The sequence below is a fragment of the Camellia sinensis genome, chromosome 11 (genome assembly GCF_055761805.1).
Source record: "Camellia sinensis isolate YWXY chromosome 11, ASM5576180v1, whole genome shotgun sequence".
In the NCBI taxonomy this organism is placed as follows: domain Eukaryota; kingdom Viridiplantae; phylum Streptophyta; class Magnoliopsida; order Ericales; family Theaceae; genus Camellia; species Camellia sinensis.
Genome location: NC_138971.1, coordinates 163717457 through 163745309, shown reverse-complemented (window position 1 = coordinate 163745309; position 27853 = coordinate 163717457). Strand labels below are relative to the sequence as shown.

Below are 27853 nucleotides of genomic sequence, written 5' to 3'. Positions count from 1 at the left end.
TATACTATCTTCATCATCTGACCCACTGCCACCCCCAACAACCCGACTCTCAGTCCTTCTTATCTTCCAACACTTCCCAAAGTTTTACCCAGTGGAGATTCCTAGCCTCGTTCTCCTCCTCTCCTTTCCTCTCATCGCAATCGTATACATCTTCGTCTCCGAAGCCTTCGCGATCTAGGCGCTCATCTTCATCTCCTACGCCAGACTGAAGATCCGCGACATCGAGCTCGTCTCTCGCGCAGTGCTGCCGAGGTTCTTCGCGGCGGAAGTGAAGGCCGAAAGCTTATGTGCAAAACCAACTTGAGCAGTCCAATGCTGAGAGGAAACGAGCATCTGTTCATGATAGAATGAGGGTACCTGTTACTTACGACGATCTGATTGGAGAGGAGGATCCAAAAGACAAATCAACTTGATCTGGGAAGAACTGCATGTTTCTGTGGTTCGAACAGTTTTGTGAATTTTTGGTTCTCCAATTTAAATTCCTTTCCAGTATTCTCTTTCTCAGCTGCCAAGGTAATAGAAGACATATTTTGCCTATTCTCCAAGAATGGAGGTGTTTGTGTTTGGAACTTTGGATTAGTGAAAGGATTTGAGGAGAGAGAAGAAAAATGAATGGAAAAGTGAATGAAGTAGAATTTTTTTTTTTCCTTCACTTTTTCCATCAACAAATCCCTACATAAATCTATTCTCCAAACAAAGCATGAAAGGTAGGGGGAAGAAAATAAATGAAATGAAAAATCAGAAAGAAAATGAGAAATTGCTTTTTGTTAGTTAGTACATATATGGTTGGTTCTTATTTAAGAATCTCATTGAATTGAATTGAGGTTTTTTGTTAGTTATTTATCTTCTTAATGTATACAAAGTTGCCCATGATGTTAAAGCAGAGAAATTTGCCTCCATCTCTGGCATCCCAATCACATAAATTGAAATTTCTCTAGATTGGAAAGGAAGAATTTCTCTGGTTTGGGTTAGAGAGGGAGAATTTCTCTGGGTTAAGTGAATTTCTCTGGATTGGAGATGAGAATTTCTCTGGTTTGTGAAGTCAGAGAAATTTCTTAGATTAATGTACAATCACCAAGTTCTGTTCATAAAAATACAACTTTACTGTGAATAGAGAGAATTTCTCTGGTTTCAATCCAGAGAATTTCTCTGGTTTGTCTGGTTTGAAGAGAATTTCTCTGGTTTTGGACCAGAGAAATTTGTGGGTTTGTGGGCTTGTTAGACATGAGTTTAATTATAGTTAATAGAGCCAGAGAAATTTGCGAAGTCAAAGAAATTTCCTGGATAGCCATACAAATTTTCTTTCCACTATTTTCTCTGGATTTATTTGGTACTCAGAGAAGTTTCAATTTTCTCTGGAGAGAATTTCTCTGGAACTAAAATTTCTGTGGATTTCAATGTTCTCTGGAGAGAATTTCTCTGGGACTGAAATTTCTTTAGATCCTGTTAAGGGACCTTAGACATCATGAAAATATTTGATATCCTTTATACTATAAAATCATAATATCAGGGACCTTAAAAAAAATATCCCTATAAAAAATATAAAATAACTATAACTTAAATATAATATTTTATCTTATTAATTTCTTAATTTATTTTATTTTTTAATAAGTTAAGTCCCAACCTATTTTCCGAGACCTCATAAAACAACTTCACCGAAAGAAGACAATAGGATCGTTCAAAAAAGAAGAAAGATAGTGGGGGCAGATTAGTTAAATGGGTAGACCCCACAAACTCATCTCTGTGACTGACCACGTGAAGCCCCTAACCGCTTTGATTTCAACAATGCTATAGAGCTCTAAAATAGAGTTCTAAAAAGAGCTCTACTGAGCTGGCAGTCCAAAAAAAAAAAAAAAATTTCAAGCTAAAGTGTGGGGATATATTTTCTGAATACCAACACGTGGCATGGTGACGCCGACGTGTCAGCCGAGGTGCCACGTGCCCTGGTAGTTAAGCCGAGGTAATCTCGGAGAAGCCAAGGTCATCTCCGAAAATATCAGAATCCGAGATAAGGGGCAAGAGTCCTAAGGCAAAGAGGGAACTTAACCAAGATAAGGATAAAGCTCTTAGGAAGTTTATCTTTATCTCTTAAAGAGTCCAGAGTAAACAGTAAATTGGAAGTTCATAGAAGTCATACTTCTAGTGGGACTTGGATTGAGTATATTATAAAAGAGAGGCACCCCCGTGGGTCTAAGGGATGCAATTTATGTTTTGAGTATTCAGTTTAATACTTGATTATCTTTGAGAGATATACTGACTTGATCGTCGGAGTGCCCCCGGGTGGAAGAACCACCGCCGGAGCTTTTCCTTTCTGTTACGGGTTGCTAAAGCCATCTATTCTACCTGTGCTCTCCAGCAGATCACTAAACGGGCAGTGTGGTCAGATTTTCACCCACACAATTTGGCGCCGTCTGTGGGAACGAAGGAAGAATAGATGGCCAGTAACGGACAGCAGGAAAATATTGGGGACGACGCCCCCACTGAGAGTGGCAGACCAATTGACCTTGACATAGAAGGAGACAACCACAATGCAGAAGCCCGTGACCAGGGTCACAGAGAGAACGACGTCATCCCAGAAGGCGACACGTCAAAAAGAACAAACCAAGGAAAGTACTACAATGAAGACAACCTCCAGGTATGGAGGGACAGGTGCTTACGGAGGGATGAGGAAGTGAAAGAACTAGCAAACAAGTTGGCGGACCTTCAGTCAGTCGTCAACTTTATGATGCAGAATAATGTTATGCAGCCACCATACCCGCTGCAAGATACGCCGATGCCGGCAAACAACACTCAGAAGGGTGGAAGAAAAACAATCCCCGAGGTCCCTCAGAATACCAGGAGCGGAAGGCATTCTCACCGGCCTTCCAGGGAAGTCGGACGGGAAAAGCCGAGGCAAGAAGAGTCCCAAAGGACACACCACATGAAGAATCCAGACCCCAAAGAACATCGACATGTTCAGGGGCAAGTGCTCCATTTTGACACAACCCATGAAGAAAGATCCAAACGGACCCACCACGAGGCCGAAAGCAGTGTACCGAAAAGACTAAAATCCAAAGACAGCCGAGCTCCAGGGAGGAGCAAAGAAGACTTAAGGGACTACCTCAAGAGGAGGCAGCAGAATGCAGAAGCCGAGGTAAACTCACCAGTAAAACCGAAGACAGCCTTCTCGGTGGAACTGGACAAATTCGAACCGCCCAAAAGATTCAGTATGCCGAGGTTTCAAATCTATGATGGTAAGTCAGATCCAAACTTTCATGTTGGGCTATACCTGAATTCAATGGCATTATATAGCGGAAACGAGTCGTTGCTCTGTAAAGTATTCCCCTCATCCTTTGGGGATATTGCATCTGATTGGTTCCATAAGTTACCAAAAGGAAGCATAAAGACATGGGAAGGTTTGGCCGAGATGTTTGTGGCCAGATTCGTGACCAACAAGCTGCAACCCCTGAGGGTTGATGCTTTGATGGCTCTACGAATCACCAAGGAAGAAGGCCTCAGGGCCTATGCGAAGAGGTACTACGAGGCGTTCAACCGAATACCCGAATGCAACCAGGAAGTAGCAGTCGTGTCCTTTAAGAACGGCCTGAAAGATGACTGCCCTCTACGGAAGTCTTTGGCAAAAACATTGCCAAAAAGCATGGAAGAACTCATGGCAAGAATTGAGAAATACGCCAGGGCCGAAGAAGATACATCGGGAAACAAAGAGGTGAAACAAGAAAAGGGAAACGGCTCGCCAAAGCGAGGCCGAGTCAACAATGGGCCGACCAAACAAGAAATAGAATTAAGAAATAAACAGGCGGTAACCACGGTATTCCGGATCCCAATCCATAAAATCTTAGATCGGATTCGAAATCAACCTTATTTCAGGGCTCCGGCAAGAGCACCGGGGGAATTCATGGGAAGGAACGTTGGTAGACGTTGTGCCTACCACAATGAAGAAGGGCATCCAACTCAAGGTTGCAGAGCCTTAAAAGCACACTTGGAGGACCTGGTAAGACAAGGCCTTCTGAGAGACCTGGTCGATGAGGCCAGAACAAGGGAAGAGCAGGCAAGGTTGCCTCAAGCACCAGCAGCACCCCCTCCCCCAGCACAGCTACCACAAGCAGGAGAACCGAGGGTGGTTAATGTGATCCACTCAAGGGTCAACGAAAACGAAGTCAGAGGAGAAACCCAGAGGGTAAGACATCTGCAGCATATCTACCAAGTCGGGGAAAAGAGACATCGGCCAGAAGAATGCCAAGGGCCAATGATAGCCTTTACTGAAGCCGACCTAGAACTGGTCCAACATCCGCATAATGATGCCTTAGTAGTATCCCTCCAGGTTGGGGAGTGCCAAGTAAAACGCATCCTAATAGATCAAGGCAGCTCCTGTGACATCATGTATGTCAGATGTTACAAAGAGCTAGGCCTTCACCCTGATGACCTAGAACAATCAAGCGGCCCGATGGTCGGCTTTAATGGAACACCGACATGGCCACTGGGTGCAACAAGCTTAGAAGTACAAGCCGGCACTAAGAAGATCAGGACGGAATTCCTGGTAATTGATACACCCTCACCATACAACATCATCTTGGGAAGGCCGTGGTAGCATGCAATGGGGGCAGTTCCCTCGACGTTGCATCAACTACTCCGGTTCCCAACAGAGCATGGGATTGAAGAAGTCAGAGGGGATCAACTACAAGCCAAAAATTGCTCCATGGCAGCAATAAAGTCCACCTGTAGTATACGGGAGCCAAAGAAAGCAGAAGTTGAAGATAAAAACATGGAAGTCCTAGAAGACGTCGGGAAAGAACCAGCCGAGAAGAGCGAAGAGGCGCTAAAGAAAATCCTCGTCCAGGAGGGCGACGAAGAACGATTTTTTCTTCTCGGCTCAGGCTTAGCTAGAGAAGAAGAAAAAGAACTAGAAGATTTTTTAAGGGCAAACATAGAGGCGTTCGCCTGGACACCCTATGAAATGCCTGGCATTGACCCCGAGGTCACTTGACACAGTCTGAATGTCGACAGATCGGCAAAGCCAGTGATTCAACGAGCCAGAAGGCTGACATTAATGCACGTATGTAGACACCCCATTTTTGACCGCCCTTAAGACTTGGGCACTACTGATGGTTTGCTCGGTGTTGAGAGATGTGCAGGGCAAAGAATCAATTTCTTTGGCAAGGAGAGAGGCAAATCCTTCAAAACACTTTGTTTAGGAGTTTGGAGTTGAAGAAGAGAGGAAAGGAGAGGAGAAAACTAATTTGGGAGAAGTTCGGCATGAATCCGGGTAGAAACGAGTCGAGCAGCCCTCGCTGAATCGGGCTTATCTGTCTGTACGCTTGGAGTTTAGCTATGGGGCCACCACCGTCGGAAAGCTTACTTCCGGGGCTTCATTTTGCACTCAAGAATCTCCTAGAGCCAAGTCCGAGTGGGGGAGATATGATCAGTTGAAGTCGGGCATCATCCCAGTTGGATCGAATCTGCGCGGCTTCACGGAAAAGGGAATAACTTTTTGCACAGGAGGAATTTTGATGCAAGGTTTGCGCCATTGGAAAGCTAACTTCCGGGGCTTCAATTTGGACACCAACCGGTACTTTTTTGACCTCACCGGCCACCCATCGGCACTCTGTTTGTGCCGGCTGGCAATTTATTGTGCCGACCGGCACTTTATTGTGCTGACCGGCAATTTTTGCTAGCCGACGACCTTTCGGAGCATTCTGCAGATTGAGTGGATTCCAGCTGTGCCAGCTGGAATGCACAGAATCGATCCCCCACGTGCATGTGTGTTTGTTTTGCACCTTGTGAGCCTTTGAACCCCTTAACCTTCTAGAAGCTTGAACCTTTTGGCCAAGCTTCTTGGAGAAGCTTGGCCAGCTGTTTTAGCTTCCTCTAGAAGCCTTGCACCCCCCTTGAACTCCTTGGCCCCTTTGAAGCTTGTCTTAGAAGCTTAGCATTGCTTATATAAGCACCTCTCCTCCTCCTTTGTTTAGGTTGGATTTTGAGGACAAAAAACCAGAGATATATAGACATATATCTGATATACATACATGCAACCCTCCATCTCTCTCCATATCTCTCTCATTCAACCATCAAATACCCTTGTTCTTGGGCCATTTCTTCATCAACTCATAGCACAAGGCATCCAACGCCCATTCCAGTAGCTTGAGGCTGTTCTCCAAAGCTTAGGAGCACCTAAACTTGGTCCAAGAGGCGCTGATTTGCTGGTCTTCAAGGGTGAGTCCTCATCTTCCCTTTTCTAGCCTTTTCTTGCTTAATATCTAAGCCATAGTTGCTTACATCTTTGGGCTCCGACCCAAACTTCAAATTATCATATTTTGAGGTCCTCTTCATGTTTGATTGAGGACCTCTTGCTGTTTGAGGATAGTAGCTAGCACTTCCTTCTTTATCTCTCCTTTAGGCCCTAATCTTGCATGTTATTTTTGGCCTATGTGTAATCTGTTTTTGGGGATGTAGTAAACTGTAGATAGGCTTATTTTGAGCCCTTCTTCAACATTGAAGAAGGGCTCAACACTATTTGGGACTTCCATGTTGTACTCCCCTTTATATCCTCTTTTTGGTCCCATTTTTGTATGTCTTGGCAGCCCCTGATTTTGCTGTTTTTGGACTTTGGTCCGAACTAAAAACAGCCATATTTTGACCCCCTTGTCATGTTTTATTAAGGGTCTTTGGCTGTTTGATGAATGTTTTGCATACTTGCTTCTTTGGCCACCTTTTGGCCCATTTCTTGCATAAGAGCTTAGCCCTATCCATGTTTGTTTTTGGGGCTTTTACAGTTCTGTAAATGTGCATATTTTGGGTCCCTCTTCAATGTTGTTGAAGGGCCCTAACCTATTTGGAGTTAGCAGCTGTGAGTTGCTTCATAATCGCATGTTTAGGGCTGTTTTTGTATGCCATTTTAGCCCCATCTTTGCTTGCTGATTGGCCATGTCATAAACTGTAAAAATGCTTGTCTCAGAGCTGTCTTGCTTCTGTCTTCATACTCCATGTCCATATTATGCATGCTTTGTATAGCTGTAAGCCATTTCGGGTGCCTAATTTCGCATTTCGGGAGGAATTCCATGCATCGGGCGTACTTTCGCCTCATTTCGGGGCTGTTTTGCCCCTCATTTTGCTGCTGAAATCCCATTGGCATGTTTACATATCATTTCCATGCCATTGCATTGCGTATGCCATTGCCTCGGTTTGCGTGCCCGTGTGCACGCATTTCGAGGCACTCCATTTTCATTCATCGGCCTCTTATGTGAGTGTGGCTGAGGCTCTCTCATGTTAGTATAAGTCCATGTTGCATTCTATATGCCGTTTTAGCCATTGCATTGCATATGCCATTGCCTCGGTTTGCGTGCCCGTGTGCACGCGTTTCGAGGCACTTCATTTTCATATTATGGCCACTGTTTTGGGCCTAACTAGAGCTGCCTAATTCATGTTTAAGACCATCATTTGCTTATTTGCATGCTCATCTTGCATGTTTGCTTGTATCAGCATGTTGCATCCTTAGCTCGTATGCCTAAGTTGCATTGCATCTTGCATGCATCACCTTGCCTCTTGAGATGAGTATGATAGAGGTTAGGCCTCCTTGTGTGTTTATTTGGTTTGCATGCATTTGAAATCAAAGTTGCATACTTGGTTCTTTGGGCCATCATGCATGGAAATGCGCGATTGGTGGTCCGAGAATCGAGGCACATGCCCCTTTGAGTCGCAAACATGATAAGGGACATGGTTAATGCATACATGCCTTGAATTGTGCTGCCATGCTTTGCCTTGCCCTCTGTTGTTGCCAGTTGCAGGTTCTACAGGCTTTCTCTGCCGACCGGCAGTGTAAGGTGCCGGCCGGCAATCGTTTTCTGCCGACAGCTTCAATTTTGTGCCGATGGACACATGCCAGTGCCGGTGATGATCCCACTCAGCCGGTGGTACTCCCCAGTGCCCAGGGATGTAACCCTGAGGTTTTGACAGCCTCCAGAGGAGGAAAGGAAGGAAAACAGAGGCAGCCCATGCATGGTGGCGCGCTTCCCGAGGCGTTTTCCTGTTTTAATTAATTTATTTTAATTTGTTAATTAAATTAGGCAATTTGTAATATTTAATTAGCTTGCGTAGTTAATTAATTTATAATATTTATTCGGTCCCTCCGAGTGAGGGTAAATCTGTAATAAGTGTGTGTGGGTGGTGTGTATGTCTTCCAACCTCACTTCTTTCTTCCCTTTTATTTACCTGCTTATGATGGTAGATTAGGGCACATTTATTTTAGCATACCTTATGCTATGCATGCGTGCATTCATGCATTTGTTGACATGCATCAGGCTCGGTACATCACGCTAACTGCATTTGTACTTCAATTTACAAATCGAATATGTGATAATTGATCGCATTACATATGCCATGCTTAGGTTAACCGAGCCTATCTAAATTGCATCCTGTATGTGTTGCATTAGGCAATTTAACATGAACTAGGACACGCACATTTTGCTAACTAGTTTACTGTTTTGGCACGGAGTACTAGGTAAGCTTTTATGCTTTAGCATATCGCATGCGTGTGAATGTTGCCATGATAGCATGATTACCATGAGGCTAGCTACTTATGTGATATAACTGCTTGAATGCCTGTGGATGGAGGTTGAATTACCTAAAATGGAATAACACATTAAAACTGTGAATTTTAAAGCCCACTAGATAGTGGCAAAACCATCTTTTCTAAAAGCCCACTTGAGGGTGGCAAAACCTGCATTTTAGCCTACTTGCGAGTAGCAAACCATTTTCAAAACAAACATGAAATGTTTTGTTCCAATTTAGGCGATTTGGTCTATACTTGTTTGCTGCGCGCATAACATAGTAATTCTAGGCTAACAATTGGTTTAAGAACACATAAAGTTTTCAAAAACGGATATCACGGTTAGTAGAGGCCGGTCTTCGGACCGGGCGAAAGGGGGTGCTCATAGCTGACCTTCCCCGATCGTACCCGAGCTGAGACAACTCCGGTGATGACGGACATGTGGCCTTCGGCACCAAGTCAGGGTTTCCTAAATTCTCCCATAAAAAATATTTAGGTGGCGACTCTGTATCTGGCAAAGCAGTCCATGTTTGGCACTACTTTTTCAAAAATCTGTTTCTCAAAACGATTTGCCAGATTTGGACTCTTTGGTTCAGATTAAGAACCGTGACACAAATCGAGTCCGAACTGTAGCACGAGGCCCACGGGCGCGTCTACAGTTTCTGGCGACTCTGCTGGGGAATTTAGAGAGCTTGACTTGAACTCATGATATCCTGTTTTGATCTCATTTATGTGTTTCTTTGCATTGCATGTGCATTGGTGCGCCTAGGAACACAGTGTTTGCCATCTGCCATTCCTGAACGGTTTGCCGGAGGCTTGTCTTGTCAAGACATGTCCATAAGGCTGACCGGCTATGGGCTCTGACAGCATGGGAACACAAACCCCGGTTTTACCGGGGCACCCTTTTTGACCATTCGACCTAGTGCATATTCGGAATCCATAGTGACCATTCCAAGCTAGGACAGGTTGCTTACCCGATTATAAGTTGTTTGAAACCGCTGTGTGCGTAGTGAAACCCTAGCTCCTGACAAAACAGGACAGGGAAACCCTACCCCAACATAGGGGTGTTTTGGCTCTTTTTACTTGCTATGTGCTTTTAGAGTGTATCTCTATAGGAATGAATATATCAGTTTGCAAGTTTGGGCATCAGGCCTGTGGGCATCAGTATTTGGGGAATCAGTTTTACCTGAGGGTATCAATTTTGGGACAGATATTTGGGGAACAGTGATCAGTGTTGAGCATAGTCATTCCACTATGATCATATCCGAGCTGAGATGCTGTCTGTTTTCTCTTTTGCAAGGTAGTCCTGGAACCATAGCTTCAGAAGGCTCCGATATCCCCCGGGTACATTGGACTAGTGCTGATAGACTTTGTTAGGTCAGAAATTCAATTCGAGGGCAACCAGTGTTCTTTTGCCGAGGCAAGGCAAAGAAGGGCCAGACAGGGCTCATTGGTTCATCTGATCCGACAGTCACCAGCCACATCACCTTTGTTCGGACTCAGCAGACCATGATGGCACAGGGTTCAGAAGAATTTGTGGCCGTGATAGCAGCGTTAAATCAGGGAACTGCCATGCAGGCTGAGACCAGTATTGAAACGCAGCGCCCACCTGGGGTATCTGCCTCACGTCCAGCTTTGGAACCCCAGCCAAACTTTGACCCACTTCCTCCGGTTGAAGATTTGCAGTGTTTGAATTCTCGGGAAAGGTTGACTCAAGCTCAGGTGCTCAGACCCCTGGTGCAGCCTACTGAGAGGCTTCGACCCTTTCATGTTAATGAGCTCAACCCGACTACAGTGAAGATTGCGAACCTTGAGAAGCAATTCAAAAAGGGCCAGGGCCTTAACTTCATTCCCGACATTGAGGATGGGCACACCGAGGCTGCCGTTCGGCTCCCAGACAGATTCAAAATGCCATGTATTGACCGTTTCGACGGGTCTGGAGATCCAATGGTACATATCCGACTTTTCTTGGATGTCCTAAAGCCGATGGGACTGACTAAGCCACAGAAACTCTCTCTATATGGAAGAACCCTGTCGGGTGTAGCAGCCACTTGGTACACTAAGTTGGAGGACAAAGTGAAGCAAGACTGGGAAGAATTGGCTAAGGCCTTTGTTGATCAGTATTCCTACAATACCCAAGTTGAAATGACCATGCAAGAGCTTGAAACAACCCGCCAGAACCCAATAGAGCCTTTTGTGGAATTTGTAGCAAGGTGGAGGGCAAAGGCAGCACAGATGACAGATCGCCCTTCTGATAGGGATCAAGTGCAAATGAAGGTGCGAAACCTCGAGCATGATATGTTGCAAAAGTTGATAGTCGCTCCATTATTCACTTTCAAAAGTTTGCATGAACTGGGGGTTCAGGTCGAGAATGCGTTCAACAGCGGGATCATTCCCAGAACAAGGGGACCGACAAAGAGGGTGATTTCAGGGAGTACCAATGCTGGTAGTAGCGTCATTCCCAAACCCACCGAGATCAATGCAGTCGCCACAGCCAACCCTTTTGCCAAACCAAGCCTACAAACAGCCGGCCCAGCCCGAGCTCAGGGCAGAACTTTCACTCCCCTCTATAGGAGCCTGACTAGCGCACTAAAAGCCTTGATGGAAAGAGGGCATCTCAAACCCCTCGATCCTCAACCTCTGCCCAACCCACTTCCAGCCAGACATAATCCCTCCAAGTACTGTATGTACCATCAGCAGCGCGGTCATGGCACCGACCGTTGCTACCGCCTTCGTCATGAGGTCCAAAATCTCATTGACAACCGGACGATAGCTCCACCTTCAGCCCCCGATGACCAAGTACCTCATCCACATCTCAATCTGATCCACACACTGGCCGTCCCTTACGACCCCAACGTATACATCACCCCGGCCCATCTACCCAAGCCTGAGGTGTTTATCCCGGAAAGCATGAACTTATGCATGATGGGTGCATCTGAACCCCAATTATCTCAAACCCATGAACCCACTACTTCTGAGCTGATGAAGATGATCGAAGATCTTCAGAGAACTGTGGCAGATCTAGCCTTTGGGGTTTTGGCCCCATCATCAACCACATCACGTACCAGGGAGTTCATGTCTAAAGGCTCCCCAACTTTGGGACGGGTTGCATTGGAAGAAGGCCAACCTCTTGACAAAGTGGAAGCGACTGGTAAGAGCAAGGTAGGGGCAGGCATTGGCCCCCATGAACACCTTCGGTGGGATATTGAGGCTTTGAAAGCTGAGGGACTGAACAAAGAGCAAGTCCTCGTAGTTGTTACAAAAGCTGTGGATGACACTTTCGCCACTCAGAATGAGAGCAGTCTGAATCAAGGGGCAAGCCAGGAGAAGGGCCTTTGTGCGAGGAATGTTCCTTTCAGCCCTAATCCCGTGCTCAGAAATGATCAGAAAACCCAGTCAACGCCTGCCAATCCCTTTGCTGGTGCATCCAGCAAAACTCCACAAACCTCAAAATATCCACCTCGAGCCAAGAGGGTCTTCACTCCACTTCATATGCCTTTGTCAAAGGCTCTAGAGGTCTTACTCTGGAAAGGACATCTGAAACCGTTGGAACAACGGCCCCTACCCGATCCTATCCCTGCAAAGCATGACCAGACTAAGTACTGTGCGTACCACCAACAAACCGGTCATGAGACCGATAGTTGCTTTCGCCTGCGCCATGATGTACAGGATTTGTTTGACAACAAGGTCATTGCCGCACCAGCTCAGTAAAGTCTATCACCACTGGATCAGTGAACTCGAGGGATAGTACGAATATGTGATCAGGGGATGAACCACCTGTGGGCGGCACTCAGTTTACTCTAGATGTGGCGTTTGGCACGCACTGTTTCGAGCATTTTACGAATGCTAGTTTTTGTGTTTTCTGACTTGGGTATTGGGTCAGTCTTCTCAATTTGTATTGGGTCAGTCTTGTTGTGTTGTTTTGAGTCTGTTTTGAGTCAGTCTTTTGTTTCAGGTCTGTCTTGTTGTATCGAGTCAGTCCTGTTTTGTTAAGAGTCGGGTGATTCCGGGGGTGTTACCTCGGACATCACTATCTTGTTTTGCGTTTGTCTTTTTGCTTTCTTTTGAGTCTGTTTCTGCCATGGAGCCAGTTACACCAACAGATTTGAATGGACAGCAGTGATTTTCACACTCTTGTGTTTGCTTCTGCCGTGTGCCAGTTGTGCCAGAAGTATTGAATGGAATGACAATGCTCTTCACCTGCCTTTTCTGTGCCTTGAAATCATTGTATCGACCTAAGTTTTTTTCAAAACTTTTTTTTGAACACTGCGGTGAAAACGAAGAGGAAGGAATTCCTCGGGATTTGCAAAATTTTGATCAATTGAGAGAAAGAGAGGCATGCTAAGCCCTTAATGATCGAGATCATGCTTGTTAATGCGAGTACTGAGAAGGATCCTGGCTTGATCCAGATTGGTCCCACACTGTCTTCAGCGCGAGCGATCTGTCGCTTTCTTAAAAACTTTCAAAAACAAAATGTTTTGCGTGGTCTTGCGAAGACCTGTGTGGAATCGCTCTTGAGATTGTGCAGCCTAGGATCGCTCTCAGCCTCGAGACTCAACCCCTTCGCTTCCAAACCTTGAACTTGAAATCAGAAGGTTCGACGGTCAACTACGATGTGAGGCCTGTGTGGCTAGATTTGAAGCAGCCCTCGAACAAGAGGCCAGGAAAGTCAGATCAAAAGATCAGAAGATCAGAAGAAGCTTGCAAAGCTAGAACAGAAGTACCCCTCGAACTAGGGGCAATGATATCAGACATGCTCGAAGAGCTGAAGATAAGTCCTCTTGCAAAGCAGCAGCCATTCTCCTGGATCCAGATGACTCTAGGATCTCAAAACCATTTGGCATGGACTTGTTATACTTTTACCCTTGAGAGGCTCGCTGGGCCGAAAACCCGGAAGGGCGACCCAGGCAAAAGTTAGAGCAAGAGAAAAAAAATACAAAAAAAGAAGAAGCAAAAAATGCAAAAAGAAAAAAAGAGAACAAAAAAGAAAGATGCAAAGAAAAGAACGAAAAAATCAAAAAAGGAAAAAGAAATGAAAAGAATTGAAAAGAAAAGAAGAACAAAGCTCGCAAGGTCGAAAACCCGCAACAGGCGCCTTGGCAAAAGTTAGAGCCTAAAAAGGAGAGGTTAATACCCGAGTGTACCTTAACCCCGAACTACGTAAGGCTTGATTCCCATGTTTGGGATACGTAGGCAACTTCATTCTGAAGTCCAGCCCTAAAACACTTCAAATTCGATCATGTCCATGTGATGGTTCTAGTCATCTTTGTCTTTTCTGTATCCGGGAGTTCGGTTGCAATCATTGCTCTGAGGACTGATTACAATACACTACGGTGCCATTCAGACAAGGGGCAACTTTCCGTTGCCATTCAATGCGCTGCGGTGCCGTCCAAACAAGGGGCAACTTTCCGTTGCCATGTAGCTCTCTTCGAGCAAGAGGGCAATTTTTGTCCAAATCCGAGGTTGTGCGTCTCAAGAGTGCGTTTCGTGCTTGTTAAGCATTGGCCGTTTGCAAAAATAGTTTTTGAGAATTTTTACTGAAGCTGACTACTTTTCTCAAAAATTGTTCCATCTTTTCCAAAAACTGGACCATTTCTTGGACCCAAAAAGGAAAATTTTCAGTGCTCATAGCCTGACTTGCATGATTTCAAATCAAAAATCGAACAAGTATGTTAATCTAACTCTCATATTGGTCAAAATTGTTTTAGTAGAAAACCAAAACAAAAAATGGTCAAAATGATGAACTAGGGGCACAGTTGAGTCAGGCTTCCTGTCTTTCCCCCGTTGTCAATGCATCTGCCAGAAAGGGCACCTGCCAGAAAAGGGCACCTCTGAAGCTGACCGCAAAAGGCCAGAAGGCTTTCACATCCTCCACGCAACGAGGTATCAAGCCAAGTGCGAAGCACGGACGGGAACGGATCAAGATATTCCACTCCTTTGTTTGGACAGATCTAATCACGTCCGAACTCCCCAGCAGGACATCATCAACCGATGTTAGCTGCAGATTTGCTACACACCCAGTTGTACCACAACCCCTCTGTGGGAGGAATTCACTGTTGTGAACAAGAGTCTGGTAAAATACCAGGGGCAAGAGCCCACAATTTCCAGCTTATCCATCAACCACCCAGGGGAGGGATGAAAAACGAGAGATTAAAGAATAGAGAGATGTGCGCTGAGAGAAAAAGCGAGAAAAGGGTTTTGAGAGAAAAACCGAGCTTGAGAGCCGAGTGATGTGAGAATCACAAATAAGAAAGGGTGGGAATAATACCCGGTGAAACAGGCTCCCTGTGCACGTCTGTGTGTCGTGTCTTTTGTTTTGTTTGTCTCGATTCTTGCTTTGAGTCGTTCCGAGCGTGTCTCGACGTGTTTAGGTTGTTTACCTTTGTTTTTCCCTTGTCGAGTCGTTTTGGCTGTGGCTAGTCGTCGGCTCAATACCCGGTTAAGAACTCATTTCTCAATTTCCAAAAAAAAATCATCATCTTGTGCTCAGAGTGCTGTGCCATTCTCCACATTTGTGCAAAACAGTATTTGTTCTTTCATAAAACTGCAAGGTCCACCCCCGATAAGTGTGAACAGTAGAACAAGGACCTATCTGAAGCTATGTAGGTTCCACACTGCAAAGCAAAAGAAAAAAAAAGGAAAATTTGGAGCATCTTAGGGTGTTCCAGCTTTGGCAAGATCCGAGACTGCATTTCAGGTGCACCTTCCCAGACCTCGCCATTTCTCTGGAGTATGAGTGTATCTCGACCCCAAGTGTAAGCCTGCTTCAAGTCAGAATGGCAATTAAAGCAGCAACAGATGTTATCTCTTGCCAACATAAACAGGGTGTGCCCTTTTTGAGCTGAGTGTGTTACAAAGTCCTCCGAAAGGTAAATCGGAGGCACCAGAGTACATGTTTGATGCCCTTCCATTGCATAGAATATGTTTTCTTTCGATTCTGCATAGAATATGCTTTCAATATTGCATAGAATATGCTCCTGTTTTTTTTGCATAGAAAATGCTCGTATCTTTTGCATAGAAAATGCACTCTTCCGTACTTGCATAGAAAATGCACCTCATTTGCATGGAACATGCATTCACTCGCACTATCTTGTGCACTTACACTTTGTATCTCACTAGCACTGTCTTGTGCATCTTGTGGTTGTATCTCACTCGCACTATTTTGTGCATTTCAAAATCAATCGCGCTGTTTAGCGTATCGCACTATCTTGTGCATTTCAAAATCAATCGCGCTGTTTAGCGTATCGCACTATCCTGTGCATTTCAAAATCAATCGCGCTGTTTAGCGTATCGCACTATCTTGTGCATTTCAAAATCGTTCGCGCTGTTTTGTGCATCGCACTGTTTTGTGCATTTCAATCCATCGCACTGTTTTGTGCATTTCAAAGTTGTTCGTGCTGTTCTGCGCATCGCACTGTTTTGTGCATTTCAAAGTTGTTCGCGCTGTTCTGCGCATCGCACTATTTTTGTGCATTTCATTTCCTTCGCGCTATTTTGCGCATCGCACTATTTTGTGCATTGCATTTGTTCGCGCTATCTTGCGCACCTTACTTGCACTTGTTAGTGCATTGTATTTTCTTCGCGCTATTTTGCGCATCGCACTGTTTTGTGCATTACATTTCCTTCGCGCTATTTTGCGCATCGCACTATTTTGTGCATTGCATTTGTTCGCGCTATCTTGCGCACCTTACTTGCACTTGTTAGTGCATTGTATTTTCTTCGCGCTATTTTGCGCATCGCACTGTTTTGTGCATTACATTTCCTTCGCGCTATTTTGCGCATCGCACTATTTTGTGCATTGCATTTGTTCGCGCTATCTTGCGCACCTTACTTGCACTTGTTAGTGCATTATATTTTCTTCGCGCTATTTTGCGCATCGCACTATTTTGTGCATTACATTTCCTTCGCGCTATTTTGCGCATCGCACTATTTTGTGCATTGCATTTGTTCGCGCTATCTTGCGCACCTTACTTGCACTTGTTAGTGCATTGTATTTTCTTCGCGCTATTTTGCGCATCGCACTGTTTTGTGCATCACATTTCCTTCGCGCTATTTTGCGCATCGCACTATTTTGTGCATTGCATTTGTTCGCGCTATCTTGCGCACCTCAATTGCACTTGTTTGTGCATTGCATGTGTTCGCGCTATTTTGTGCATCGCACTGTTGTGTGCATTACATTTCGTTCACGCTATCTTGCGCACCTCACTTGTACTTGTTAGTACATTGCATTGTTTTGAATACAAACCGGCTTCGCGTAGCGTATAAGTCCAATTGTCAAAGTCTTTCTGCATGTCATTTGCATCCTGCCCCTGAACTACGCTGGTTTGATTCCTTGCAAAGGGATACGTAGGCAGCCTGCGGGCACAACCATTCATTCATTTGTATTTTGTTTGTTTGTCCAAGTCTTCGGCCTTGTCAAAAATGGGTCGTCTCGGGGCTTTGACATTCACTCCCGTCATTGTTATGACTTTCGAGTTCTGTCAAAGAGGGCAACTGTAGACACCCCATTTTTGACCGCCCTTAAGACTTGGGCACTACTGATGGTTTGCTCGGTGTTGAGAGATGTGCAGGGCAAAGAATCAATTTCTTTGGCAAGGAGAGAGGCAAATCCTTCAAAACACTTTGTTTAGGAGTTTGGAGTTGAAGAAGAGAGGAAAGGAGAGGAGAAAACTAATTTGGGAGAAGTTCGGCATGAATCCGGGTAGAAACGAGTCGAGCAGCCCTCGCTGAATCGGGCTTATCTGTCTGTACGCTTGGAGTTTAGCTATGGGGCCACCACCGTCGGAAAGCTTACTTCCGGGGCTTCATTTTGCACTCAAGAATCTCCTAGAGCCAAGTCCGGGTGGGGGAGATATGATCAGTTGAAGTCGGGCATCATCCCGGTTGGATCGAATCTGCGCGGCTTCACGGAAAAGGGCATCACTTTTTGCACAGGAGGAATTTTGATGCAAGGTTTGCGCCATTGGAAAGCTAACTTCCGGGGCTTCAATTTGGACACCAACCGGCACTTTTTTGACCTCACCGGCCACCCATCGGCACTCTGTTTGTGCCGACCGGCCATTTATTGTGCCGACCGGCACTTTATTGTGCTGACCGGCAATTTTTGCTAGCCGACGACCTTCCGGAGCATTCTGCAGATTGAGTGGATTCCAGCTGTGCCAGCTGGAATGCACAGAATCGATCCCCCACGTGCATGTGTATTTGTTTTGCACCTTGTGAGCCTTTGAACCCCTTAACCTTCTAGAAGCTTGAACCTTTTGGCCAAGCTTCTTGGAGAAGCTTGGCCAGCTGTTTTAGCTTCCTCTAGAAGCCTTGCACCCCCCTTGAACTCCTTGGCCCCTTTGAAGCTTGTCTTAGAAGCTTAGCATTGCTTATATAAGCACCTCTCCTCCTCCTTTGTTTAGGTTGGATTTTGAGGACAAAAAACCAGAGATATATAGACATATATCTGATATACATACATGCAACCCTCCATCTCTCTGCATATCTCTCTCATTCAACCATCAAATACCCTTGTTCTTGGGCCATTTCTTCATCAACTCATAGCACAAGGCATCCAACGCCCATTCCAGTAGCTTGAGGCTGTTCTCCAAAGCTTAGGAGCACCTAAACTTGGTCCAAGAGGCGCTGATTTGCTGGTCTTCAAGGGTGAGTCCTCATCTTCCCTTTTCTAGCCTTTTCTTGCTTAATATCTAAGCCATAGTTGCTTACATCTTTGGGCTCCGACCCAAACTTCAAATTATCATATTTTGAGGTCCTCTTCATGTTTGATTGAGGACCTCTTGCTGTTTGAGGATAGTAGCTAGCACTTCCTTCTTTATCTCTCCTTTAGGCCCTAATCTTGCATGTTATTTTTGGCCTATGTGTAATCTGTTTTTGGGGATGTAGTAAACTGTAGATAGGCTTATTTTGAGCCCTTCTTCAACATTGAAGAAGGGCTCAACACTATTTGGGACTTCCATGTTGTACTCCCCTTTATATCCTCTTTTTGGTCCCATTTTTGTATGTCTTGGCAGCCCCTGATGTTGCTGTTTTTGGACTTTGGTCCGAACTAAAAACAGCCATATTTTGACCCCCTTGTCATGTTTTATTAAGGGTCTTTGGCTGTTTGATGAATGTTTTGCATACTTGCTTCTTTGGCCACCTTTTGGCCCATTTCTTGCATAAGAGCTTAGCCCTATCCATGTTTGTTTTTGGGGCTTTTACAGTTCTGTAAATGTGCATATTTTGGGTCCCTCTTCAATGTTGTTGAAGGGCCCTAACCTATTTGGAGTTAGCAGCTGTGAGTTGCTTCATAATCGCATGTTTAGGGCTGTTTTTGTATGCCATTTTAGCCCCATCTTTGCTTGCTGATTGGCCATGTCATAAACTGTAAAAATGCTTGTCTCAGAGCTGTCTTGCTTCTGTCTTCATACTCCATGTCCATATTATGCATGCTTTGTATAGCTGTAAGCCATTTCGGGTGCCTAATTTCGCATTTCGGGAGGAATTCCATGCATCGGGCGTACTTTCGCCTCATTTCGGGGCTGTTTTGCCCCTCATTTTGCTGCTGAAATCCCATTGGCATGTTTGCATATCATTTCCATGCCATTGCATTGCGTATGCCATTGCCTCGGTTTGCGTGCCCGTGTGCACGCATTTCGAGGCACTCCATTTTCATTCATCGGCCTCTTATGTGAGTGTGGCTGAGGCTCTCTCATGTTAGTATAAGTCCATGTTGCATTCTATATGCCGTTTTAGCCATTGCATTGCATATGCCATTGCCTCGGTTTGCGTGCCCGTGTGCACGCGTTTCGAGGCACTTCATTTTCATATTATGGCCACTGTTTTGGGCCTAACTAGAGCTGCCTAATTCATGTTTAAGACCATCATTTGCTTATTTGCATGCTCATCTTGCATGTTTGCTTGTATCAGCATGTTGCATCCTTAGCTCGTATGCCTAAGTTGCATTGCATCTTGCATGCATCACCTTGCCTCTTGAGATGAGTATGATAGAGGTTAGGCCTCCTTGTGTGTTTATTTGGTTTGCATGCATTTGAAATCAAAGTTGCATACTTGGTTCTTTGGGCCATCATGCATGGAAATGCGCGATTGGTGGTCCGAGAATCGAGGCACATGCCCCTTTGAGTCGCAAACATGATAAGGGACATGGTTAATGCATACATGCCTTGAATTGTGCTGCCATGCTTTGCCTTGCCCTCTGTTGCTGCCAGTTGCAGGTTCTGCAGGCTTTCTCTGCCGACCGGCAGTGTAAGGTGCCGGCCGGCAATCGTTTTCTGCCGACAGCTTCAATTTTGTGCCGATGGACACATGCCAGTGCCGGTGATGATCCCACTCAGCCGGTGGTACTCCCCAGTGCCCAGGGATGTAACCCTGAGGTTTTGACAGCCTCCAGAGGAGGAAAGGAAGGAAAACAGAGGCAGCCCATGCATGGTGGCGCGCTTCCCGAGGTGTTTTCCTGTTTTAATTAATTTATTTTAATTTGTTAATTAAATTAGGCAATTTGTAATATTTAATTAGCTTGCGTAGTTAATTAATTTGTAATATTTATTCGGTCCCTCCGAGTGAGGGTAAATCTGTAATAAGTGTGTGTGGGTGGTGTGTATGTCTTCCAACCTCACTTCTTTCTTCCCTTTTATTTACCTACTTATGATGGTAGATTAGGGCACATTTATTTTAGCATACCTTATGCTATGCATGCGTGCATTCATGCATTTGTTGACATGCATCAGGCTCGGTACATCACGCTAACTGCATTTGTACTTCAATTTACAAATCGAATATGTGATAATTGATCGCATTACATATGCCATGCTTAGGTTAACCGAGCCTATCTAAATTGCATCCTGTATGTGTTGCATTAGGCAATTTAACATGAACTAGGACACGCACATTTTGCTAACTAGTTTACTGTTTTGGCACGGAGTACTAGGTAAGCTTTTATGCTTTAGCATATCGCATGCGTGTGAATGTTGCCATGATAGCATGATTACCATGAGGCTAGCTGCTTATGTGATATAACTGCTTGAATGCCTGTGGATGGAGGTTGAATTACCTAAAATGGAATAACACATTAAAACTGTGAATTTTAAAGCCCACTAGATAGTGGCAAAACCATCTTTTCTAAAAGCCCACTTGAGGGTGGCAAAACCTGCATTTTAGCCTACTTGCGAGTAGCAAACCATTTTCAAAACAAACATGAAATGTTTTGTTCCAATTTAGGCGATTTGGTCTATACTTGTTTGCTGCGCGCATAACATAGTAATTCTAGGCTAACAATTGGTTTAAGAACACATAAAGTTTTCAAAAACGGATATCACGGTTAGTAGAGGCCGGTCTTCGGACCGGGCGAAAGGGGGTGCTCATAGCTGACCTTCCCCGATCGTACCCAAGCTCCCGAGCCGAGACAACTCCGGTGATGACGGACATGTGGCCTTCGGCACCAAGTCAGGGTTTCCTAAATTCTCCCATAAAAAATATTTAGGTGGTGACTCTGTATCTGGCAAAGCAGTCCATGTTTGGCACTACTTTTTCAAAAATCTGTTTCTCAAAACGATTTGCCAGATTTGGACTCTTTGGTTCAGATTAAGAACCGTGACACAAATCGAGTCCGAACTGTAGCACGAGGCCCACGGGCGCGTCTACAACGTCGAAGCAGTAGAGGAAGAGGTAGACAGACTCCTTGAAGCCAGGGCCATCCGAGAAGTTCAGTACCCAACATGGCTGTCCAACACAGTAGTAGTAAAAAAGAAGAATGGCAAGTGGGGGGTTTGTGTAGACTTTACCAGCCTCAACAAAGCTTGCCCCAAAGACAGCTTTCCCCTGCCCAAAATCGACCAACTGGTAGACGCCACTTCGGGACATGAAAGGATGAGTTTTTTAGATGCATATAGAGGGTACCACCAGATTGCTATGTACCCACCAGATGAGGAGAAGACCGCGTTCATCACCCCGAAAGGCCTGTACTGTTACAAGGTAATGCCTTTTGGGCTGAAAAACGCAGGAGCAACCTATCAGAGGTTAGTGACAAAGATGTTTAAACATCTAATTGGCAAAACGGTAGAAGTTTACATCGATGACATGGTCGTAAAGACCAAGAAATCAGAAGGTCATCTTGCCGACCTAAAAGAGGTCTTTGACATACTCAAAAGATATCGGCTCCGACTCAACGCCTCGAAGTGTGCCTTCGGAGTTGGATCAGGTAAATTTCTAGGATATCTGGTAACAAGAAAAGGCATTGAGGCCAGCCCAGACCAAATCAAGGCCATCTTGGAACTACAGAGTCCGACATCGGCAAAACAAGTTCAAGTGCTCACTGGAAGGGCCGCAGCCCTAAACCGATTCATCAGCAGAAGCTCGGACAAGTGCAGACCCTTCTTTAACCTGGTGAAAAAAGCCACAGACTTCCTATGGACAGAAGAATGTGAAGCTGCCTTAGCCGACCTAAAAAAATACTTGACCACAATCCCGGTCCTTTCTAACCCAATTCCAGGGGAGGAATTGTTTTTATACTTAGCAGTCTCTGAGCACGCAGTCAGTGTAGTACTAATCCGTGAGGAAAAAGGGGAGCAGAAGGCTGTCTATTATGTAAGTAAGACTTTGGCTGACGCAGAAACAAGATACCTACCACTGGAAAAATTAATGCTAGCCTTGGTAATGGCTTCAAAGAAATTGAGCCATTACTTTCAGGCACACAAAATTGTGGTCCTAACAGAGCACCCACTGAAGTCCTTATTACATCAAGGAGACTTAACAGGAAGGATAGCAAAATGGGCAGTAACACTGGGCCAGTTTGACCTAGAATTTAGGCCAAGAACAGCAATAAAGGGCCAAGTTTTGGCCGACTTCGTCGCAGAACTCACACCTGAAGCCATCACACCTCGGGCTCCGTCGAGCCAAGATGAGCATCGCCCCGACAAGCAAAAAGAATCCCAGTCAAAGACAAAAAAGCAAGAGAAAGAAAAGCTCAGACCATGCAGCATCTACATCGACGATTCATTCAGACTATTCGTCGATGGAAGTTCAAACCGCCAGGGAGTAGGAGCAGGAGTACTGCTGATATCTCCAGATGGAGAAATTGTAGAACAATCCATCCGTCTGGGGTTCAAAGCCTCCAATAATGAAGCAGAATATGAAGCATTAATTGCAGGGCTAAAGCTAGCAGCAGCAGCAGAGGCAGACGAGGTAATTGTTTTTTGTGATTCACAACTGATTGTTAACCAGTCAACAGGAGAATTTGCAGCCAGAGACGAAAGAATGTCGGCATATGCAAAGGAAGTCATCCGACTGGCAGCCCTGTTCCAGAACTGCAGATTACTCCAAGTTAGCCGAGATGACAATACCCAAGATCATTGCATTCCTAAAAGAGGGGAAGCTACCAGAAGACCATAAAGAAGCACATAAAATAAGGCTGAAATCAGCCAGATTCAGTCTAACAGCGGAAGGTCATCTCTACAGGAGGTCGTTCACTGGACCACTTTTAAGGTGCGTACACCCTTTGCAGGTTGAAGATTTTCTTTACGAGATTCATGAAGGAATCTGTGGAAGCCATGCTGGGGGCAGATTGTTAGCCCACAGGGCCATTACCCAGGGGTATTGGTGGCCCTACATGCAAAAGGATGCCGAAGCTTATGTAAAGAAGTGTGAACAATGTCAAAAGTTTGCACCTTTGATACATCAGCCAGCCGCCGACCTAAACCCAGTATCCAGCCCTTGGCCGTTTGCCCAATGGGGCATGGATCTGGTCGGACAACTTCCCCAGGCAACTGGGTAGAGAAAATACTTGCTGGTAGGAACAGACTACTTTACAAAATGGATAGAGGCAGAACCTCTTGCCAAAATCCGAGATGTGGACGTTAAGAACTTTATATGGAAAAACATTATCACAAGATTTGGGATTCCAAGAGCAATAGTTGCCGACAACGGAACACAGTTCGACAGCAAACTTATCAAAAACTTTTGTGCAAAATTGAAGATCAAGAATTATTTCTCAACACCAAGTTTTCCTCAAAGCAATGGGCAAGCAGAGGCATCCAACAAAGTAATCCTGGATGGAATAAAGAAGAGGCTCCAGGCAACAAAAGGAAAGTGGGTGGACGAGTTGCCCAACGTACTTTGGGCATATCGGACTACGCCGAGAAGATCAACAGGAGAATCCCCCTTTGTCATGGCCTATGGCACAGAAGCAGTCATCCCATTAGAGATTGGCATCCCAGGGATCAGAACCCAGGGAGTAGAGAATGGCACCAATGACATACTCTTAGCCCGAGACCTGGATTTATTGGAAGAACGAAGAGAGAAAGCTGCAATTCAGCTCGCAGTGTACCAGCAACAGCTTGCCAGAGCTTACAATAAGAAAGTTAATCCAAGAGATTTTCAAGTTGGCGACCTAGTCCTAAGAAAAGTCGTCGGGAACAAGAAGGATCCCAGGGAGGGCAAGCTTGGCCCAAACTGGGAAGGACCCTACAGAATTACTTCAGTACTAGGCAATGGAGCATATCGGCTTGAGAACAATGAGAGCAAAGTTAAGCCGATGTTATTCCTTAATTCACTTGTTGAAATTTGTAGCAATTTACAAGTTGGAATTAAGCTGATTCCTTATCTTCACTTGTTGAAATTTGTAGCAATTTACAAGTTGAAGTTAAGCCGATGTTATTCCTTAATTCACTTGTTGAAATTTGTAGCAATTTACAAGTTGGAATTAAGCTGATTCCTTATCTTCACTTGTTGAAATTTGTAGCAATTTACAAGTTGAAGTTAAGCCGATGTTATTCCTTAATTCACTTATTGAAATTTGTAGCAATTTACAAGTTGGAATTAAGTTGATTCCTTATCTTCACTTGTTGAAATTTGTAGTAATTTACAAGTTGAAGTTAAGCCGATGTTATTCCTTAATTCACTTGTTGAAATTTGTAGCAATTTACAAGTTGGAATTAAGTTGATTCCTTATCTTCACTTGTTGAAATTTGTAGCAATTTACAAGTTGAAGTTAAGCCGATGTTATTCCTTAATTCACTTGTTGAAATTTGTAGCAATTTACAAGTTGGAATTAAGCTGATTCCTTATCTTCACTTGTTGAAATTTGTAGCAATTTACAAGTTGAAGTTAAGCCGATGTTATTCCTTAATTCACTTGTTGAAATTTGTAGCAATTTACAAGTTGGAATTAAGCTGATTCCTTATCTTCACTTGTTGAAATTTGTAGCAATTTACAAGTCGAAGATAGGCCGAGGTTATTGCTTAAGTTCTCATAGCAATATGTGGGTTGTTTAAACCCTAGGGAAGATGCTTAACACTTGTTGAAAGTTGTAGCAATTTACAAGTTTATGTTAAGCCGACATATGATCACCCGCTGAGGTATACAGAAAGTTACAGGTTAAAATAAAGGCTAAGTATATTGTTCATTACTTGTTGAAATTTGTAGCAATTTACAAGTAGGTAAGACTAAGATCACCATTTAATACTTGTTGAAACTTAAGAAGAAGCTTGCAAAAGTTTACATTCCGAAATATATGTTCTATACTTGTTGAAATTTATGAAAAGATTGCAGGACAGTACCTTGCCGAAGTAAAAGTTTTATGGTTATACCCGAGGTATGTAACCCCGAGAAGATTGCACAAAGGAAGCAACATACAAAAGATTTTTTCTAAGTACAAGACTATGCAGAAGCAGTCAACAGAATATCACAAGATCAAAACATCCAGAGGAAGAACTGTTGCAGTTACATATTAAAGAAACCACGTCGGCCAAAAGAAAAAGTTTTGCATTACCCAAAAAGTAAAAAAGTACAAAGTGCAAAGTACAGAAAAAGAAGGAAAAAATACAAAAAGCAATTTGGTCAAGTTTCTTCAATGTTAGCCACTGCAGGGACTGGGACCTCGGACGATTCTGGAGGAACCTCGTCGGCCACTTTTTCCGCTTGTATCTCGGCATCAATCTCTGCTAATGATTCTTCAACACTTCTTTCTATCAGGAGAAGATTGGACAATAGCTCCCCAGTAGCAGTTTCCCTAGTTGCCTCCTTGGCCTCATCACCCTCCTCATCCAAGGTTAAGTCCATAACCTGCTCAGCAGGAGGAGGGGACTTGGCTACGACGGCATCCTTGGGTTTTCTCACCAAGGCTTCTTCATCTTCATCCTCAGCATCAGCATCAGATTCTGATCCACCTTCAGGTGGAGGAGGAGGAAATGGCAAAGGGATGGCATCAGCATTCCGAAGGGGCGAGTCAACAGGGAGATCAAGCTTCTTTATCAGGGACATCCAACCTAGGGAAAACCCCCAGTTGCATGCCTGCCTGACTTGAAGCTTATAATCTTCTGCGACATCGGCCATACCTTGGGCATAGGCCTTTTCATCGGCCTCTTTGATTTCGGCCTCTTTGGTGGCCAGAGCTTGCTGGAGTTCTTTCTCAGCTTGGGCCTTCTGAACCTCGGCCTCTCTTTTCTCGGCCTCAGCAACTTTTCTAACGGCCTCAGCAGCTTCGGCCTTCTCAAGAGCTAAAGTTTGAACTTTAGTTGCAGCCTCGGCTTGATCCTCCAGTTTTTTCATTTTTGCTTCAAGAGACTTGATCTCTCTCTTCATAGAAGATGCTTCCCTTTTCATATCAACCAACCTTTGACGATTTTCAAAGGATTGCATGGAAAATGAGTGGGCATGCTGAATGGCCTGCAGAAAAACAGAAATGTGAGACAGTACTCTCAGTAAAGAGCGGAAGAAAAAATCACAAGTACAAATAGAAATACTCACTTGGACGGAGTGTTGGAGCATGAGAGCGTAATTCTCATACTCACTAAGCTTAGCATTTCGCTCCAAGTCGTTCGGAAGGAGAAGAGCAGTGCTGAGGGCGACACCAACGTTAATGTCGTCAGCACTTTCACTAGCCATAATGGGCCTATCCTCCAGGGATAGATCAGGGGCCCAGGGGACATCGGGCTTCTTTGAAGCCGAGGTCGTCGCGGACGATGACCTCGCCTTCTTCGATTGTGTAGACCCTGAGGGTTGGCCCTCAGCAGACCTCTTGGTTGAAGTAGAGGCTGATTTTTTGCTTTCTGCTAGTTTAGAAATCGGCAGAGCATCCTCAGCCTCGGCATCTGTAGCCCTGGCCTTAGGTTGAGCCTTTTTAACTCTCTTTGGTTTGGGTGGGAGCATTGATTGCATTGGTACGGCTTCGGCGTCAGTTGGAAGATCGGCGAGAAGGTCTTGAACGACAGGCCTTGGACGAACCATCTCGGCAGTCTTTACAAGCCTTCGTCGACGTTTACGCTCAGGAATTGGTATTAAGTAGGGGGCCGAGGTTGATGGAAGATCGGCTGGGTCAGATGTGGACTCTTGATCTGTTCGGGATGTGGAAGCAGTTAGGGTCGTGGCTGTGGGTGGAGAAAGACTCTTCTTTCTTTTTCTTGGGACGTCGGGTAAAGTGGATTTGTATGTAGGGATGAAGTTTAGTAACAGTGGGGCCTTTCGTTTGTGGATTGGGAGGTTGAGGAGTGTTTTTAGATCTGTTCCTGGGAAGAAGGATTGACGAAAATTTTTCGGTGGCTGATGAAGATCTGCAGGACAAAGAAACAGACGTCAGAAACAAAAAAGTATTAAGGACTTAAATAAAAACAACTAAGTGTTGACTCAGGGCTCTTACTCTTGCCCTCTGTAATTGTTCGAGGAAGAGGGTAGAGGTGGACATCTTCATCTGGGCCAAATTCCCAATTTCCAGAAGCAATGAGAAAATCATCTCCAGCCCCCTTGTTGGAGTCTGGGAGGTCGGCTACGATTTTGTACTGAGTGGATCTCGGTTTAAGGTAATAAACGAAACCCCTATCCTTCAGGTCAAGAGGGCACATGGTATAGCAGTATTGAAGGTCGGCCAGGGTAATTCTAAGGTTCTCTTGCCTAGCTAAGGCTATAATACCATTGATCACCCTATAGGAGTTAACAGTAAGTTGCATGGGGTTCAGCTTATAGAAATAAAGAACATGACGGAAAAGGGGATGAAGTGGAAATCGGAGTCCACATTCGGTGAAAGCCACTATAGGGAAGGGCATCGTATGGTCTGTGGGCATGATGGTATCACTGTCCCCAGCCAGTTTAAGATGAACATCGGCTGGGATGGAGAATTCCTGCCTAAAGTATTCAAGTTTTGTTGGGGTATTTACCCTATGCCTCCACATACCCATTATGACAAATTAAAATATGTTTCAGAAGATGGGCGTTTTTAGGAAGGGTTACAAAAACCTCGGTAAAGATCTAAGAAACGGCTGATAAGGCTTATTTCAGTTTTCCCTAAATTTAAAGGTTCTAAGCACAAATCCCAAACCT

General features: G+C 44.7%; 1 protein-coding gene across 1 annotated transcript; it reads right to left on the bottom strand.

Moving 5' to 3' along the window:
- Positions 1–49: 49 nt before the first annotated feature.
- On the bottom strand, positions 50–27146 carry LOC145802835 (uncharacterized). The gene is made up of 5 exons (XM_082895625.1): positions 26288–27146; positions 25832–26206; positions 25658–25783; positions 1335–1443; positions 50–282 (listed from the first exon to the last, which is right to left on the bottom strand). Exons 1-5 carry the CDS (start codon positions 26765–26767, stop codon positions 50–52), a joined length of 1323 nt encoding a protein of 440 aa, XP_082751751.1. The 5' UTR covers positions 26768–27146.
- Between the last annotated feature and the right edge of the window lie 707 nt (positions 27147–27853).